General features: G+C 45.6%; 1 protein-coding gene across 1 annotated transcript in view; it reads right to left on the bottom strand.

The window, feature by feature from the left end:
- The window catches only part of SHANK1 (SH3 and multiple ankyrin repeat domains 1), a 1404784-nt gene that overhangs the window by 880375 nt on the left and 505744 nt on the right, over positions 1-18665 (bottom strand). The window contains exon 9 of the mRNA XM_069200994.1: positions 6923-7000. Coding sequence (XP_069057095.1) covers positions 6923-7000 — 78 coding nt within the window. The remainder of the gene's footprint in view (positions 1-6922; positions 7001-18665) is intronic.

Below are 18665 nucleotides of genomic sequence, written 5' to 3'. Positions count from 1 at the left end.
TGAAATAGAATTTCTGTGTTACATGGACACACCTTACAGCTTCTACTTTCAGGTGACTTAACATTGTCTTGCACAGACATTTGAGACAATGGCAAAAACAAAGATGTCCCAGCTACATCACTCTGACAACTCCAATCACAACACTACCACAACTACCAAACATGAACAAAATAGCCTGTTTATCAGAAAAGAAGAGGCTACACAGTCAGACATTCCACAATCAGACATGTACCTGTTCCTCTGGGGTCCCATACAGTTGCCTCTAGAGGGACAGAACCTCCCTAGCAAGGAGCTCCAGCTCCCCCTAGCTGAAGGCAGGGGCTCTGTCACTTCCCAGCGTCCTGGCTCCCAGAAGTCGGTAACAGCAGCAAAAAACGGAGGAGGTCTTGATGGCTGCAGTGTTAGAAAGCAAGTGAGTGTTTTTTCACAACGCAGCATACAAGTACACGGCAGATGTGATCCGTGACAGAGACGGACACAGCCGTTGGCTTTCATGCGTAGCTGTCATACACGTAAGCCTATGGCAGGGACTGTCATGGAGGGTGCCACCTACAACGCGGTCAACTTCCGCCAATGGCCATTGGGTAGCCAATGTCCTGATGGCAAGGTCAGGCAGACACCATTTTAGGGTGTGAAGCTATGCATTTTTTAATTGTTTGTGCATCACCAGCACTCAAAATGGATGCTCATGTACATACAAACGTCAGATACGAACAATACTAGTTCTTGGCAAGATATGACCCCATAAAATGTGAACCATGAATGTGTTTAACACTGATAGTGCAGCGGGGGAAACACTACCCCCACTAATGGTAGTTTAGGAAAAAAATATGTGCAAATAATACAGTTCAAATGTATTATTTGCACATAATGATAAAAAAATGAGATTTAAAAAAAAAAATGTGAGGTCCAAATATTTGATGTTAATGTGTGTACATGTATTAACCAAAGACATTTCTACTGTTACCAAGAAGTCAGGTATGTGTTGACATCAAAAGTATGAAGTAACCATTTCATTTGATATTTTCTTCTCTATACATAAAGACGTCTGAACCCAGCCCTGGGTAGGAGGCGACAGCCTCAAGTCTTCCAGCCCTTTCCCGAGCAATGTTGTCTAAATAGGCAAACTATGCTGGATTTGTGTCAGCAGTTGGAGCCTGATCTCCTGCCTCACAATATGAATCCAACAGCTATAACACCAATAGTGAAACTCATGGCAGTACTGCATTTTGTTGCCACTGGCGCCTTTCAGTACACTGTGGCAGTATCTGGGGGCATGTCCCAACCAACTTTCAGTGGTGTGCTACAGGAAGTTCTAACTTTCTTGATGATACACATCAACAGCTACATCCCATTCCCATGTCCACAGGATTTGGCCACGTGAAGGGAGAATTGTATGCTTTGTGTTGAATTCTACATGTGATTGGAGCAACAGTTGGCACACATATTGCCTTAGTGCCACCACACGCAAGTGAACAGGTCTACCGCAATCGGAATAACTCCATTCCATTAATGTGCAAGTTGTCTGCTTACCAGGCTTGTACATCTCAAGTGTGTGTTCACTTCCCTGAGTCAACACAAGATTCATTCATACTATGGAACAGCAACATACCCATGCAGATGTCACAACTTGGACCTGAGAGGGCCAGGCTTATTGGTAAGTACAATATGACTTGATGATCTTTTGCCTGAATCCTAGTTTAGGAAGGGACAATGGCTTGATATGTGAGTAATCTGTTGATTGTTTTGCTTCTGTGTAGGAGATTCAGCATATCCTAACTGATTGTGGTTTTTGGCACTGCTGAGAAATTCAACAACACCAGGGGAAGTTTGCTTCAGTGAGACCCATGGAAGAACATGGAGGCCAGTGGAGCTGGATTTTGGGTTCCTGAAGGCTAGGTTTAGGTGCCTGGACAAGACCAGTGAAGCCTTACTCTGCTCACTCGATAAGGTGTGCCAAATCAAGGTGCCTGCTGCATTCTCCATAACATCACCCTGCGGAGAAACATCCCCATATTTGCAGAGGAGGAGACCATGATGAGCCTGAGGTGAGGATTTTGAAATGCCTAATGAAGATGACAGTGGTGGAGAAGTAGGAGTTGACTTCCGTCAAGATGTGATTGACCACTTCTTCACCTGAGAATAAGTTTACCTTTACAAATTGTAACCTCCAATGTCAGTACAACTTGTGACCTAGGGAACATATCTGTCTGCTATGGTTATTTGTTAGGAATGGTCAGTGCACTGACTACTGTGCTCATTGATATAGATTAACTGTGCTTGTGCTAAGTAAGTGTATCCTCAAGACTTGTCAATTGAGTTCAACTTAATATGTGGTAAAATGATTTTCCCTTGTATTTCTGTTTCAGGGTCCATCACCATGTAATCTTCATTTGGACATTTCAAAGTTGTGACATTTGCTGCGATATGTTGATGTTTGGAAGTACAAAGTGCAACATAAAAAGGATGGTGGACAGAGTGCTGAAACGTTTCAAACACTCATCCCCAATCACAGATCTGGGTTTGATCCACTGTTCTTTTGCTCACCTTGCCACCCCATTTTGGACCCAACCACATGCAAATCAGGCTTGACCCTGTTCCTCATGGGAACACTCCAGCCCGAACTGCCAGACGAGATTCTCCCTAGATCAGAAACAAGCATCCTGGGACCAATTTCAAGGTATCACCCTTCATCAACCAGGCTAGCTTGAATCCAGTGGCACAGTGAGCACGGGACCCACGTCTGGGCATACCCTTCCCACTTTGGGCGCCTTTAGCAACACAAAAGGATGATGGACGTGGTGCTGAAACCTTTCAAACATTCACCCCTAGTCACAGATCTGGATTTAATCTATCGCTCTTTGCTCACCATGCCACCCCAGTTTGGACCCAACCATATGCACATCAGTCTTGACTCTGTTTCCCATGGGAACAGTCTAGCACGAACTGCCAGGCAGGGGCCTCCCTGGTATTCACGGTACTACCCTTCATCAGCCAGGCTAGCTTAAATCCAGTGGCATAGTGAGCACAGGTCCCCCGTCTGGGCATACCCTTAGCACTTAGGGCGACTTTAGCAACACATAAGGATGATAAAGGGAGTGCTGAAACATTTCAAACACTCACGCCCAGTCACAGATCTGGGTTTAATCCATCATTTGTTTGCTTACACATATCACTTTCTAGGACTATATTGGAGATCAACACATACATTGATAGGAAGTAATGGACAGAGCCAATGCAAGGGATGATCCATGGGGAACTACAAACAATCTAACTATGAATATTGCACATTGTGAAAAGGAGAGCTACAACCATGTTGCTAATAATTGGTATGACACAATATATTTTGTGTAGTTGAAATTACCTATACCTGTTTTGGTAAGGTTGTTGCAGCATTCTAAACGTCTAACTTAAGGACAGGACTCCATTAGTGATTAGTGAGACATACATAGTTGTAACTTACCAGCCTGCACTTCACCAGGGATTCCTGTCAAGCCTTCAGGATGTAGGATCTGCAAGACCTTCTCCTCCCAGGGAAAGAGTTGTAATGGGGGGAGAGGATAACCACCACCAGTCCTTCGGGCCTCCAGGTGACGCTTGTAGGCCAGGGAACTGACTTTCCCCCGCAGGTCATTCCACCTCCTCCTAATTTGTTCCTGATTGAGCAGATTGTTAGAGACAGCATTCACTCTGTCAACTATTCTGGCCCAGATCTGCCTGTTCTGGGATACGGCAGTATTTTCGAATTGTGCTTCAAACTATTTTGGCTCTACTCTAATGATTTCATCAACCATGTCAGAGAACTCTCCCTCTGTGAAACAGGGATTTCTCCTCCCTGCCATTGTGAATTATTTCTAAACAAATCTAGTGCTAAAAAAATGAACAGTACAGAAACAAAGTCAGTTTCACAAAAAACACAGAGGGAGAGGAAAACAGAAAAAAAGCCTTTCTCCTGTGTTGTGAATTCTGATGGCTGTCTCATCTGCTGCAGTATGATGGCAAAGGTTCATGGTCTGAAATGGAGTGTGTTTTATAGTGTGTTTTGCAGGTGTTCACAATTGTCAAATTTATAACAGGTGTGGGCTGCTAGCATCCAACCAATGACCACATCCATAGTACTATACTGAACGAGTCCCGCAATATACTCCCGTGGGCATGGGCCCACAACTGACACACCTCCAGCACAACTGTGTAATCTAAATAGGCTTGACAGGATGTCGCCCTCAAGACGGCAACTGAAGGACTAGTCATCAGCACTGGAGTCCGCTGCATCGGCTGCGGCATGCAGCTGGTGCAATGGAGTGCAGTCAGTCATGGCAGTCTTTGGCTTAGTCACATTACATCTAAATACAGCGGGTGGAAGACCGTCAACGTGACGGTCTTTTTGGGCCCGCTGCCAACACAGCTTCGCAGTGATACTGCCAAAATCTAAATCGGGCCCCAAGTCTTTGTTTATCTACAGCTAATGTAATGCATTATCACTTCTATTATTTTGAGTGGGAGGTGTTTTCACTAAATGTAAACACTGTCAATAAATGATAAACAAAATGGGCATGAATGAAATAAAATAAAAACTAGTAGCTTGCATTACCTTTATTCTCTAATTCTGTACATTTATTGTCTAACACGGAGGAAGGAGAGGACTTGGGACTTTACCCTGTTGCACTGCTGCTATGGCAACTCAGCCAGAAGGATGATTACCATTACTTTACATAGCAATGTTTTGTGTCTAAATCTGGGTAACACTGCTGCCCCTGAATGTGGCCAAGCCCATGTGGAAATTAACTGTTCAGGCCCAATATGAAATTATAAGCTATTCCACCATTTCTTTAATTGCTTCTCAAACCTTTCTCCAAAAAGGTTTCACTTAGGAGCATCATAACCAATTATGTGCCACATCACCTGTCTGATTTTAGCTTTACAGCAACTGGAGCTTGCATAACGTAACATATAAAGACAAATGCCTGGGGTAAAATGCAAATAATATATTAGATGTAGCGCACCTCTTGATTCCCCACATACCTTCCCACAAGTTTTCCCACTTTGCTAGAGACCCTGTCTGAAAAATAAGTTCCCACTTATTCCTATGTGCAGTTAGGTGAGAAATATTTGATTCCTAGAAGTTTATAAAGTTTCCAAATTATTCTTTCTTGGAAGTAAGTGATGAAAAGAGTGATCTAAAGGGTACACAATCTAATGTAGCTCCTTTTTGTCAATGTGTAGTTCACAATCCCTGTGATGCATTGGAGAGTAATGCAAGCCTTCTTATTCACTTAGTTTAGTCTAATTTCCTCTGTGTGAAAGTTTCAATCAAGACCTTTTTGAACATGTCTGGTATGAGTTTACACCGCCCTTCTTCCACTTGTCAAATGAACTATAATGAAGTACTTGGGTGAAGGCTGGATTACGATGAAGTGGATTATATTGGTTTAAAAAAGAGCGGAATCTCTGTTTTGTAGCTATCCTATACCAGGCCTTTAGAACAGTCTGCACTGGTGTGCTTAGGTATGTGCTTGAATGCATTAAGCCATTTGTCAACTAAAAAGAGCCCCACATGGATTGGCCCATTGTACCCTTTTCAATATGAAGAAGTACTTCATCAGTTTCTGTCTTGTACTATTCAGTTACTGTCCTTGTGCTGCTTCATAGTTAAAGTACATGCCAAGATCGGGTATGCCCCCTCCCAGCCTCTTTGTGCCTTGTAAAGGGTTTATGGGGACTCCCAATCTTGCCCCTTCACACTGAACTGTGACCTTGATTTTTAAGGCGTTCCAAAGGGTAGGCCTATATCTTTAGAGGCAAGGCCTGGATGACAAAAGTCTTAAAAGTATATCTTGCTCACATAGTTTCCTCCAAATATCCCAGTGGCCTATCGAGGCCAATTAATTATTCAGTTTTTCAGAAAACAAATTAGTCAATCGTCTCTCAGGTCAAAACTTGTTCCGGTTCCCATTCCAAACAAAGTTGATGTCACCTGTGAGAATAATATCCCCATCTGCAAAACTTGACTGCTGAATCATTAACATAGTAAAAAAACATTCTGGCCTGTATTTCGAGAATAGGAAATTGCCTTAGTTATTTTGGAACCTTCAAGATTGCCCTTTACTATTCCCAAATCTACCGGCCTAGTACTTTTCTACTGTCAAGAACAGAGAAGTGGAGATCCCTGTGTGCTAGGATAATCATTCCATTATGTTTCAGCCTTTGTTGATCAACAAAATCTTCTGCAGGTGCACACTCACATCGCACAGCCACAGGGGTTGGGCTATGGAAATGGCCTGTGGCCAGGTCCTGCATCCAACCAGCCACAGGCACTCAAACCCTGCTGTGCATGGCCTTTAACTGTATGCAGCAGTGGGTGATCATTTGGCTTGGCCTGTGAGAGGCACTGTGCCTAGCTGGCCGAAGGTGCTCAACCTTTGGTAGTGTGCGGCAGTGTGGGGTTTAGGGTAGAGCCTGGCTTGTTGCCAATGCCCATGGGTTTTCCCTCAGTGCTTGGTGTTTGGCCAGCATTTTTGTTTTTCATTTTTTTCAGTTTGGATGATGCTAAAATGACGATCAGAGGCCAATGCACAGAGACAGGAATGTTCCCTACGAAAGTTAACATTAATATAGAGCAAGACCATCACGGAATGTGGGATCAGTACTTAGTTTCCTAAGCAATTAGAGTTCCTTTGTTTTCATTACAAATGACTGCTTGTGGGAGGTAATACAGCACCCATCCAATAATGCGTCCCTGTGGTGTAGTTTGTTTACACTTCTCTAGATTCATTGTTTGGAGCTACTTTCTTCATTTTAAATGCTATTAGTCTCCGTAATAAATTTTTGCATGTGAAGTGAAAGTAATCAAAAATATCATCTGTTTTTTGGTGATAACAATCGTGATGACACTCATCGCCATCTGGTGTGAAAGAGTCCCTACCTGAAAAGGTGTCTGTCCATTGTGATTCTTGATCTCTTTGTTGGCACCTCGGTAAAGCAGGATCCGAGCACTGCTTTCCTGCGAATACAAGACAGAGGAGACATAAACAATAGTTAAGGTAACAGTTAATAAAATGCAAAGGCACATCAGTCATTTCTAATACAGTGCTTTGATGCTGAAATCCTCTATTGAGGCACATACTGAAAGTATGATCCACTGACAGAGGAATTCACTTAGAAAACTTTTTTTAACTTTCAACCTCATGGGAAACGTATTTCAGAATACACCTCTTGATTAGAAAGTTGTTTTTTTTAAGAGACCAACCTCCAATGTTGTCCCTGCTTAGTTTTGAAGTAAAATCCGAATAGCATGCAAAATAATTCCATGTCAGGTGTCCTATAGATCCCGAGTCCCCAAGTCAATTGTAAAATACAACCAACCACTGAAATCTGGCAACAGAATAGTCTTTGGTAGATGTAGTTCCTATTGGGTAGTCAGTACTGAAACAGCTAAGACTGTATAAAACAAAAAGGCATGGAGTGACATCATTTCTCATTCTAACGCTGAGCTAAGGTCAGTTTATTTGGATGTTCCTTCCACTCCTAAAGAGAAGGATCTCAGCAAGTATAAAATGTCCAGTGGCAAATAAAGTGAAGGCCTTTCAGAAGGTGATGAAGCAGAAAATGAAGGTTTTACATTTATTAGAGCGTAAACGTAGTGTGAAATAATCATGTGTGACTTTAACCGAACTAATAAAGATTGTACGGGGACAAAATGTGCCCTCAGAGTAGTTTGCCATCATTTATAAGCGTGCTTTATATAACGTGGTGTATTAGAATTGCACTAATCCGACATAATCATAAACGTGTGCTACGATTTGCTTGCTTGAAATGTTTTAGCTTAGCATTACTTTAGCGGAGGCTTTGGCCTAGTTGCCTGGTCTCACGGTTTAGATGCTCGTATTTTTCCACCGTGCTAATAAACGTGTATTTTGCTTGAAGCTGTACTTTTCCACAGAAACTGTTCACATGCTTATCTTAAGGTTTCGAACCAGCCTGGCATATTTTCTCTTTACTTCAAGGTCGATTTGCAGGTGCGGACAATGGAGGCTCTGAAAGTGAGTTAATTGGCAGACAATGTTGCAACTTGCGTACCCATCTCCAAGGATAATGTATGCTTAAGTAAAAGCTTGAGAACTGTCGTTTTTGATTGGTCAATTTGAAGCTAACCTATGAACCCTCCAATGGAAGACCCTACTGGATTTGAACTGTTGTCTATAAAAACCAGGTGCACGAGAAGAAATCAGATCCATTGCAGCCATCAACTTGACACTACGCTATTTTGACTTCGTAGCTATTATGGCCCACTTTGCTGCGATGCCATTTTGAGAAACTTTGATGCTTTTTCTAATCGAGAGAAAGAGACTTTAAATGATTCTGGCCCTAGAAACTTCAACTTTGATTAGATCCCTTTGCATGAAGTAGTAGTTTTACCTAGCCGCCGTGAGGCAATTGCCCCGTCCACCCCTGCCCCTTTGCCCCGTCCCATGCTGATCGAGAACCAGTACCCATGCTGACCGAAGAACGGTACCTGTGAGACGAAGACTTCCTTGATTGCTGATCGTAATTGGTAAATATGAAAGGAAATTGTAAAATTGCATTGTGTTTCCTTTAGGTAACCAACTGCTGATTTTGATAAGGTCCCTAGCTAGGAGTTTTCTAAATTAATGTTGCTAAATTGTTTTTGCATGAAGTCCCACATGCCGATGCTAATTTGAGGTTAGACGAGGACTCCATATGTCGCACGATGCAATTTGAGATCTTGTTATGCTGACTAAATGTATGCGATTAGTTCATTACAGATTATCGTATTAGTGATTTGCATTGCTATCATCGAATGCCTTGTGATTCAAATGCTACATAGATTGCACCTGTTTCGCCGCTATGGACAGCTATTAATGTTCATTTATGTTTATCATTTGGTGTTGAGACACATATATATTGTGCTAGCTTTGCTAATATAGGGAAATAAAATTCATTAACTTTGAATAAACTGGTGTGGTTATTCCTGACTGAAAGGTCAGGGTTCGCCGAAATGTATTCTGGATTAATTGTTAAGTGTTATGTCGATCAAGGTATTGCTTATGTTCGTTATTGATTATTGATTTTAATGAAATTGATTGATTAAGGGTACAGAGAGTTCCCACTTAGTCAAAAGATTCATCGGCCTAAAGAGCGTCTGAACACAGGTAAATTATTACTACGGACCGCTCTATCAGTAGATGGTAGCAGAGGACGGTTACGTCTTTTGGGACCCTGTACTCCTAAAGTACATGGTGTTGAATTAACGGTTACGCATTTTGAGATCACACTCGAGAAGTTGAATTAGATTTTTCTTGGATAAAACTGATTGACAGAATGATGATGGGCTAGGTCCACCGCGACTTTCCCGGGATCTCGGAGCTTGCGAATGGAGAGAACGGAGGTGTGGAACCAGCGTTGGCGGTACTAGTGATGGTATGAGTGGAGCTAGGGTCTTGCGCTTGCACAGCTTATTGCCGCAGGGTGTGTGAAAAGGTTGCGAGGATTTTTTTTATTTTTTTTTAGAGGATAGCGGAGGTGCGACTCCGAGTGTAGAAGTAGTGAAGTCGTCGAACTTCATAGAGATAGCGGAGGTGCGGCTCCGAGGGTGAGAGTAGGGAAGTCGTCGAACTTCATGTGCGTGTGGCGCTTGGTGCATAAAAAAAGGTCCACGTGGTTGTTGTTGTTGAGACGGGCCCTGCGAGGTCAAGAGACTCCGGAGTATGTTGATTCATGTTGTGGTCTGGGCGGTTTAGTAGGTTGATCGGGCGTGGTCAACGAGTCGGTACGTGTGTTAGGAAGTGAAAGAAACTTCGACTTCGGGCTTTGACAAGATTCTAAGTGCACTAGAATAGATCATTGACAAGTTGAGAGTAGGTCTGTGGGTCAGATTTGCTTGCGAACGTGGGGACTGAGAAAGACGGAATAGCGTCCGAGGCTAGTGAAAGGTCCCTAAGGTCCTGAAGCGACTGTGTTACCCTTCCTGTAGTAAACCGACAGATCTGTTTTATTTTTGGTAGCTCGCGATACATGCAAGAAGTTGTTACGAGAGGAGGTGAGTGAAGGAGGACTAGCCGCGAGGCTTTGTCAGCCGCAGTGTGTGTGAGTGTGACGTCACTAGGAGCCGCGCTGGGATAGGTTGATTGTAGAGAAGGGTCGCGCACGGATTGGACGCAGTCCGGGGGGGCCCGATTGGAAGGGGAGAGGCAAGTGAAGAGTATTCCGGGAATTAAAGTCACCTATTGATTACAAACTTTGCGAAATAAAAGACGAGAAAAATGAAATTCTTTAAAGCATTCAGGAGTGCGATGAAGGGGGAGTCTTACATTAAAGCGAGTGTAGGAGAGGAGATGCCGCCCGAAGGTACACCAGCTTACATTGTAATGGAAGAGAAGGGGGTAGCTCCGTGTCTTTGGCTAAAGCAATGGCACAAGTTGACAGAGAAACATGGGAGCGTAGCATTCCCGATACATGGGACATTCAATATAAGGATCCTAGAGAATTTGAGATTCACGATGTACGACATGAAGGTGCCTCCAAGGCCAGCCCAGTTTGAGGCTCTAGCGATTTGGGAACTAATGGCCAGACAGCAACAGCAGAAAAAGTTTGAGACCAGAATGAGGAAGGTAGAAAAGACACTAGCGGATGCTAGGTGGGATAATGCACAGAAGGTGTGGAGGTCAGATGTATTGCAGGGGATAAAATTGTTCCCCGCAATTACTAAAGAAGAAGAGGAGACAGGTAAGAAAGCTACCTGTAAGACAGACAGGAAGTGTTCCAGGGATAGAGAGGATGAGGAAAAGTTGAGAAGAGAAGAGGAGTTAGAGGATGAGGAGTTAATAATGCAATTGCTGAACGACCGTCCACCGCCTTATGCAGAGAATGGACAAGGTCCAAGTACCAGTTCTGCCCCTCCGGCACCGGTACAGAACAGTGAAACCCAGAGTTCAGGAGCGTCATCGGGATCTAAGGACCCGAGTTTATTGTTCACCCCGCAGATACCGCAGGTTAGGAGAATATATCCAGATGTGCCCATGTTGAAACCAGCAGAAAATTATCAGCCGCAGATGCCAGGGTACTACAGTAGTGACAACAGTGGAGGAACAATTCTAGAACCAACCGTAAGGGGAGTACAGAATGGTTACAACCAAACAATGGGACTAGCTGAATCAACTCAGTTTTTGATGCCTCAAAAGCAGATGCAGGGGGGAAACGCACATGCTCAGATGACGGGGAGTCAGATGGGCATGCCGGCAATGATGACCCATGGTGTGGGCATGAACATGCCACAGAACATGGGAAATGGACAGAACCCAGACGCGATATCACTACCCATTACTGTAGGTCCACCGGTACCTTTGTATAGTCAGCCTAACTTAGGTATGAGCGGTCAGGGACCAATGCTGCAGAATGGGACAGAAAGAAGGTGCATAGAGAACACTTCAGGGATAACTCCGATAGCGGCTCAGCCAAATGGACCCGGATCCTTGATGGAGTTTAGTCCCATGTGTGCTCAGTCAACGTTGGTGAGGTCGAGCCCCCCACTGATAATACCTTTAACATCGAATACTGAAAAGTTGCCGCAACCATCAATGGCAGTCGATGTGAATGCTACACTGATGGGAGTGAATGCGCAACAGCTGACACAGTGGTTCAACAGTCTAAATTCCACACAAAGTTCAGCCAGTGGGAAAGGAGAAGACTATATGAATAGGGTCAGGTTGAACATGGAAGCACAAGAATTGGTGGAAGGGACTATGGGTGTGAACAGGTTAGAGTCCTACACGGAAGAAGAGCTGAGGTATCTATGTCCCAGGATTACGAAGGAGGTGAACAAGGTACATAAGAGCCTACAGGAAGCAGCTGACAGAAACGGGGTTGACATAGACAAGATGAAACACTTGAGCAGGAGCTACAGGTTGGATTTTGGGACCACAGATTTTGAACACATGAGGTCAGCAGGCATGAAGACACACCTTAGAGAATTGCTGCAGAGTGCCCAAGTGTGGAGGTGCTTAGACAGATGGGAAAGCAGGTGGGTAAAGAGAAAGGAAAAGAGGAGGGACAGTGCTACAGAGCACAATGAGAAAAGACCGCAGAGTAGTGATACAGTAACAATGTTACCAATGAGGGAGACAGCAGGGGGAAAATTAGTACATGTACCATGGCATAGAAGTGACATTCAGTCATTTACGGACGATTTTCCCAAACTGAGAGAGAAACCGATCGAATGGTATCAGCAGACTGATAGGTTTGTGAAGCTTGCAAAATGTCTCTGGGAAGACCTGAACACTCTCTTTGAGATTGTGGTTCCGGCAGATTTGTGGGAAGATTGCAAAAGAGCTGTAGGTTGGCCGACAAGTGAACCAGAGAGAGACAGGGAGACGGGCGCACCGTCACCTATGGTGATGGGCTTGTACTATAAGGTGATTGAGCATTTGAAAACGAAGGTACCCGCGAAAAACGTGGATTGGCAGAAGATTGATCGAACTGCCCAAGAGACTAAAGAATTGATTCATAGTTACTATGAGAGGTTGTTGAAGGCGTTCAAGAATTACAGTGGCACGGAAACAATAGAGGCGAAGGACATGCTCCATTTTGTCTTCAGATTTGTGGAAGGGCTGAGGCCAGAGATAAGTCAGATGATAAAGTCGCATTTGATTTGTTGGCAATCGAAACCAATTGATGAGGTGTTGAATTATGCGAAATATTGTAGCGACGAAATTGAAGTGAAACAGAAAAGGTTGAAAGAGAAGGTGATGATGATGCAGCTTAAGGCAGCTCAGACAGGTTTGCAAGGTTTGCAAGGTTTGCAGGGTTTGCAAGGGATGCAAGGGTTCCAACAGCAGGTACCACAACCGCAGCCGCAGTTGCAGGGAAATATGATGTTTCAGCCACAGGCCAGAGGCAGAGGCAGAGGAGGTCTTGTGAATAATGGTCCGGATTTGAACACTGTTGTGACGGGTGTGCAGGCAATGAAGAAGGTGATGCCGTGTCACGTGTGCGGAATTGTAGGTAATTGGAAACGCGAGTGCCCGATGGTGGTGCAGGAAGGTGCAGGTGCAGGTGTTGGTCAGCAAAACAATGATGTCAATGCATTTCAGACAATGAGGGGACCGAAATTGAGAGGTCCAAGCCCAAATTTTCAGACCATAAATCAATTGCAGGGATTGCAACCTATGCAGCCGCAGCAGATGCAGATGCCTCGTATGCAGATGACGCAAATGCAGCCGATGCAACAGCAGTTACCTATGGTACCTAATCAGCAAATGCAAATACCGTTGGCACCAATGAGTCAGCAGCAAGTGATGGTTCCTCCACAGGTCTCGGGTCAGGTAATGAGTACAAATGGCACAGTACAACAGTTCCCATTACACAGTGAGAGTGGAATAAACAATGTATGGGAGAGTGAAAGTTCAGGAGAAGAAGGAGATTGTGTGCTTGCAGCATCCTTGGAAGTTGATCAAAAGGGTCCGTACGTAGAGGGAAGAGTAATGGGTCATCGTGTCTCGTTCTTGGTTGACACAGGAGCGACACGTTCAACTGTTAAGAGCAGTGAAGTACCGAATTTGCCACTCTCAGGGAGGACAGTTCAAGTGGTGGGAGTAGCAAACAGGCACCTGACGAACCCAATAACAGATCCGGTACCAGTCAGCATAAGTAACTATCAAGGGGTGCATCAGTTTGTGGTATGTGACTCAAGCCCAATAGCACTGTTAGGGAGAGACCTATTGTGCAAATTGGGGTGTTCGATAATGTGTTCAAACGAAGGAATAACAATCCAGACGAGCAGTGATGGGGAAGAAGAGGACAGTGTAGAGGAGGACGAGATGGAAACTGTAGATGAAGAGTATCCTCTGATTTGTCTTTTCCCGATGATAACTGAAGAAGATATTCCAGCCGAATTACGGGAGACAGTCGGAAAGGAAGTGTGGGACATGACAGGGAAAGAGGTGGGATTGATGAAAGGAGTGGAACCAGTGAAAGTGGCTGTAAAGCCCAATGCAATTTTTCCCCAGACCCCACAATACCACATGCCACAAGATACCCTCATGAAAGTTGCCCAACTCATTGATGAATTTGTAAAACAAGGAGTACTGAAAGAGGTGTTAAGCAGTCCATGTAATTCACCAATAATGGGACTAATAAAGCCAAGTGGAAAGGTCCGACTTGTGCAGGACTTGAGAAAAATAAATGACATCATAGTCAAGTGCTGCCCTGTTGTACCGAATCCGGCTGTGATAATGTTTCAAATCCCTTGCGATGCCGAGTGGTTCTCAGTCATCGACTTGTCACAAGCATTCTTCTCGGTGCCTCTTCATGAGGACAGTCAATTCCTCTTTTGTTTCAAATTCCTAGATAGAGTGTACAGTTGGTGTCGAATTCCTCAAGGGTTTTCTGAGTCACCGTCAATCTTCAATCAGATTCTAAAGAAAGATTTGGAAGCATTAGAATTGCCATTCGAGTCAACCCTAGTACAGTACATTGATGACTTACTGGTTGCATCAAAGACAGAAAGTGGCTGCACAGCCGATACCATTGCTCTGTTGAATCATTTGGGAAGGAATGGACATAAGGTGTCTCCTTCCAAATTGCAGTTCTGTCAGAAGAAAGTGAAATACTTGGGTCACCAAATAGAGAAAGGGTCACGGAGAATAATGAAGGAAAGAATAACGAGCGTACTTCAAATGAGTCCACCCAAGACAAGGAGGGAAGTGAGGAAATTTTTGGGAATGGTGGGCTACTCTCGCCAGTGGATTCCCAACTTCTCGACTCTAGCAAAGCCTCTACTGAAACTGACCCAGAAGGATGCCTTGGATCAAATTGAGCTGAAAGGAGATGAGATGGATGCTTTTGTTGAATTGAAAGAATGCATGTGCAGGGCTCCAGCTTTAGGTATGCCTGATTACACAAAGCCTTTCACATTGTTTTGTCATGAACGTGATGCATGTTCTCTGTCTGTCTTGACTCAAGCCCATGGTGGCGTAAACCGACCGGTAGCGTATTTTTCAGCTACTTTGGATCCGGTCGCAGCAGCACTCCCAGGGTGTTTGCGCGCCGTAGCAGCAGTTGGTATCAGCCTCACTCAGAGTGAAGGAATAGTGATGGGACACCCAGTAACAGTCATGGTCCCTCACTCAGTTGAGATACTTTTGACCCGCTCCCGAACGCAGCACATGACTGGAGCTAGACTCACAAGGTATGAAACGATAATTCTGGGCTCACCGAATGTGCAGCTGAAAAGGTGCACTACGTTGAATCCAGCAACCTTGCTCCCTGGAGAAAATGCCGAAATTGAGAACGCTGAAGACGTCGAGCATGACTGCCTTCAGGTGACTGAATTTTGCACAAAACCTCGACCGGACATCAAGGATACTAAACTTGATGAAAATGACCAAATTCTTTTTGTTGATGGTTCATGTCTAAGAGACGGGATGGGGATTTTGAAAGCAGGATATGCTGTATGTACTGTAACAGGGGTCTTGGAAGCGGGATGGCTTCAAGGAGTCTATTCTGCACAAGTAGCAGAACTTGTAGCCCTTACAAGAGCATGTCAACTATCTGCATTGATGAAAGTCACCATTTACACTGATAGTCAGTACGGGTTTGGGATTGTGCATGACTTTGGACAACTATGGTCACAGAGAGGTTTCCTGACTTCTTCAGGATCTCCAGTGAAGAACGGGGAAAGGATAAGGGAATTGTTACATGCCATTCAAGTGCCAGCCGAAGTTGCAGTGGTAAAATGCAGTGCTCACACGAAAGGACAGGACTATGTTTCTCTGGGAAATGCATATGCGGATCAAGTCGCAAGATTTTGTGCCTTGAACTGTATATTACTCAGGGATGAATGGAATTCAATAAGTGAGCCAGAACTCGAACCAGCTGAAGCATTTGCCTTGAAGGTCGTAGATACAATAGATGAATTAAAAGCATTACAAAATAATGTCAGGGAGGATGAAAGAGATTCCTGGATTAAATCACAATGTATAAAAAGACCAGACGAGTTATGGGTTTCAAATGAGGGAAAATTTGTTTTGCCAAATAGTCTCTTATCACAGCTTGCGCGGTTTTATCATGGGCAAGCTCACCTAGGGAGAGATGCCATGATAAGATTGTTCAAAACTGATTGGTTTAACCCCAGATTTCGTCAAGCTGCAGAAGCAATCTGCCATCGATGTGTCACTTGCCAGCAGATGAACCCAGGAAAGGGAACAGTTGTGAACACGAGCCACATTGGAAGGGCAAGCGGGCCTTTTAGTCGTATGCAGATGGACTTCATTTGAGATGCCCGTGCATGGAGGTCTAAAGTATGTGTTGGTGATTGTGTGCATTTTTAGTCACTGGATTGAGGCATACCCCACCCGTAGAAACGATAGCCTTACAGTTGCAAAGCTATTGTTGAGAGAGTTGATTCCACGTTTCGGATTCCCGATCTCTTTAGAATCAGATAGGGGAAGTCACTTCAATAACGAGGTGATAAAGTTACTTTGCGAAGCGCTGAACATTGAGCAAAAGCTGCACTGTAGCTATCGCCCTGAAGCCTCAGGACTGGTGGAGAAGATGAATGGTACGCTGAAATCGAGAATGGCGAAAATATGTGCATCGACAAATTTGAAATGGCCTGACGCATTGCCCTTAGTGCTAATGTCAATGAGAAATACTCCTGATAGAAAGACTGGATTGTCTCCGCATGAAATTCTCATGGGCAGGGCTATGAGACTTCCTGCAGTTCCCGCAAACGCGCTTTTGAATATTACAGATGATATGGTGTTAGACTACTGCAAAGGACTGGCTGACGTGGTTCGCTCTTTCTCTCACCAGGTGGAAGCGACCACCTTGCCACCGATACAAGGTCCAGGACACGCACTGAAAGCAGGTGACTGGGTCGTGGTAAAGAAGCACGTGAGAAAGTCGTGTCTGGAACCCCGTTGGAAAGGCCCTTTCCAAGTGATCCTGACGACAACTACCGCTGTGAAATGTGCGGGGGTTCCCAACTGGATTCACGCCAGCCACACAAAGAAGGTGTTGTGTCCCACAGATGAGGAAGTTGAAGCGCTGAAATTGCCAGTGCCTGACAAAACAGTGCTGAGTGCTGAGACAGAGCAAAACCGAGCTGAAAGCGAACAGGCAGAAACGGGAGAGAAAGAGATATTCTCCGAGGATGAAGACACCAACTCGCTTGGGGGAGACCAAGGAGAAAGTTCAGACAGCGACGAGGAAGCTGAAGGTGACAAACAACCTGAAGCAGCTGAGGGTAGCAAAAAGCCTGAAGCAGCTGAAGGTGACAAGGAACCTGAAGCAGCTGAAAGTGATAAAGAGCCTGACGAAAGTAACGGTGACGAAGGGCTCGAAAAAGGTGAAAAAGCAGGAGAGCCTGATCAGAGGAGGGCTTTCCCAGAAGCAGACGATACAGAAAAAGAAAAAGAGAATGTGATCGATTCCCCAGAAGAAGGGGACAAGGGAGAAAAGAACGAAAAGGTTCAAGCTTCCACAGAAAAGATTGCAGGTCCATCAAATGGACACGGTGCGAAGAGAAGACTAAGGCCCTCATTCTGACCTTGGCGGTCTTTTCGCAAGACCGCCGAGTTACCGCCGCGGTAAAGACCGCCGACCGCGGCGGTATGCCGCTGCGCGTATTCCGACCGCTGGGAGCGTTCCGCCGGAATACCGCCAGCAGCCACACTGGCGGTCGGCGGGAAAGTGGAGACTGGTCAACCTCCACCGCCACGCCAGCAGAACACCGCCCACAGAATTACGACCCACATTTCTGTGTGGCGGTCTTCTGTTGGCGGTCACGTCCCTATGGCTCCCGTCGCCTCCCGGAGGACCAACGCACTAGGTAAGTTGATCGTCCGTGAGGGGAGGGGGTGGGGGGGTGTTGTGTGATGTGTGCGTGCATGGGGGTGTGCGTGTGAGTGTGTAGAGGGGGTGTGTGAGTGCGTGCATGCGGGCGGGGAGTGCTGCTGTGCCTATGGGCGATGTGTGTAGTTCGGCGGGTGCGCATGTCGGCATGTATGTGTGCGGGTATGTGTCCCCGTTGTGTATGTGTGTGTAGGGGGTGTGTATATGTGCATGTTGGGGGTGTGTGCATGTCGGGGTGCGTGTATGTGCATGTCGGGGTGGGGGTGGGGAGGGGGTTCGTACCACCCCTGGGGGGTGGCAGGGGGGTGGAGGGTGTGGGGGGAGGACTCGGGGGGGCAGTGGGGGGTGGGGGAGACCCCTATCAGTGCCAGGGAAGGAATTCCCTGGCCCCGATAGTGCCTACCGCCATGGTTCGCATGGCGGTTCCCGAACGCCAGAAACCGCGGCGGTAAGCAGGGTCATGATACCGTTGGCGGTCTTGGGTCGACCGCCGGACCGGAGTGCGCAGACTCCAGCCCGTCGGTCATGACCGCCGTGGCGGTCGGAGTGGGGAAGTGGCGGTCGGTCGCGGCGGTGACCGCCGCGGTCAGAATGCCATTTTTAACACCGCCGGTCTGTTCGCGGTCCGACCGCCGCCTCTCCGCCGACCGCCAAGGTCAGAATGAGGGCCTAAGTATTTCACCAATAAAAGAAAGGGGTAAAGAAAGTGTGAACGAGGGAGGAAGGCCGAAAGTGAAAGAGAAAAGAAAGGAAGTGACTGTTGTGGAACAATCGTCAAGTGAAGAGAAAGACTTGAC

This window comes from Pleurodeles waltl, chromosome 7 (genome assembly GCF_031143425.1).
Source record: "Pleurodeles waltl isolate 20211129_DDA chromosome 7, aPleWal1.hap1.20221129, whole genome shotgun sequence".
Classification (NCBI taxonomy): Eukaryota; Metazoa; Chordata; class Amphibia; order Caudata; family Salamandridae; genus Pleurodeles; species Pleurodeles waltl.
The sequence above is the reverse complement of the archived record's forward strand: the minus strand, read 5'-3'. Positions and strand labels throughout refer to the sequence as shown.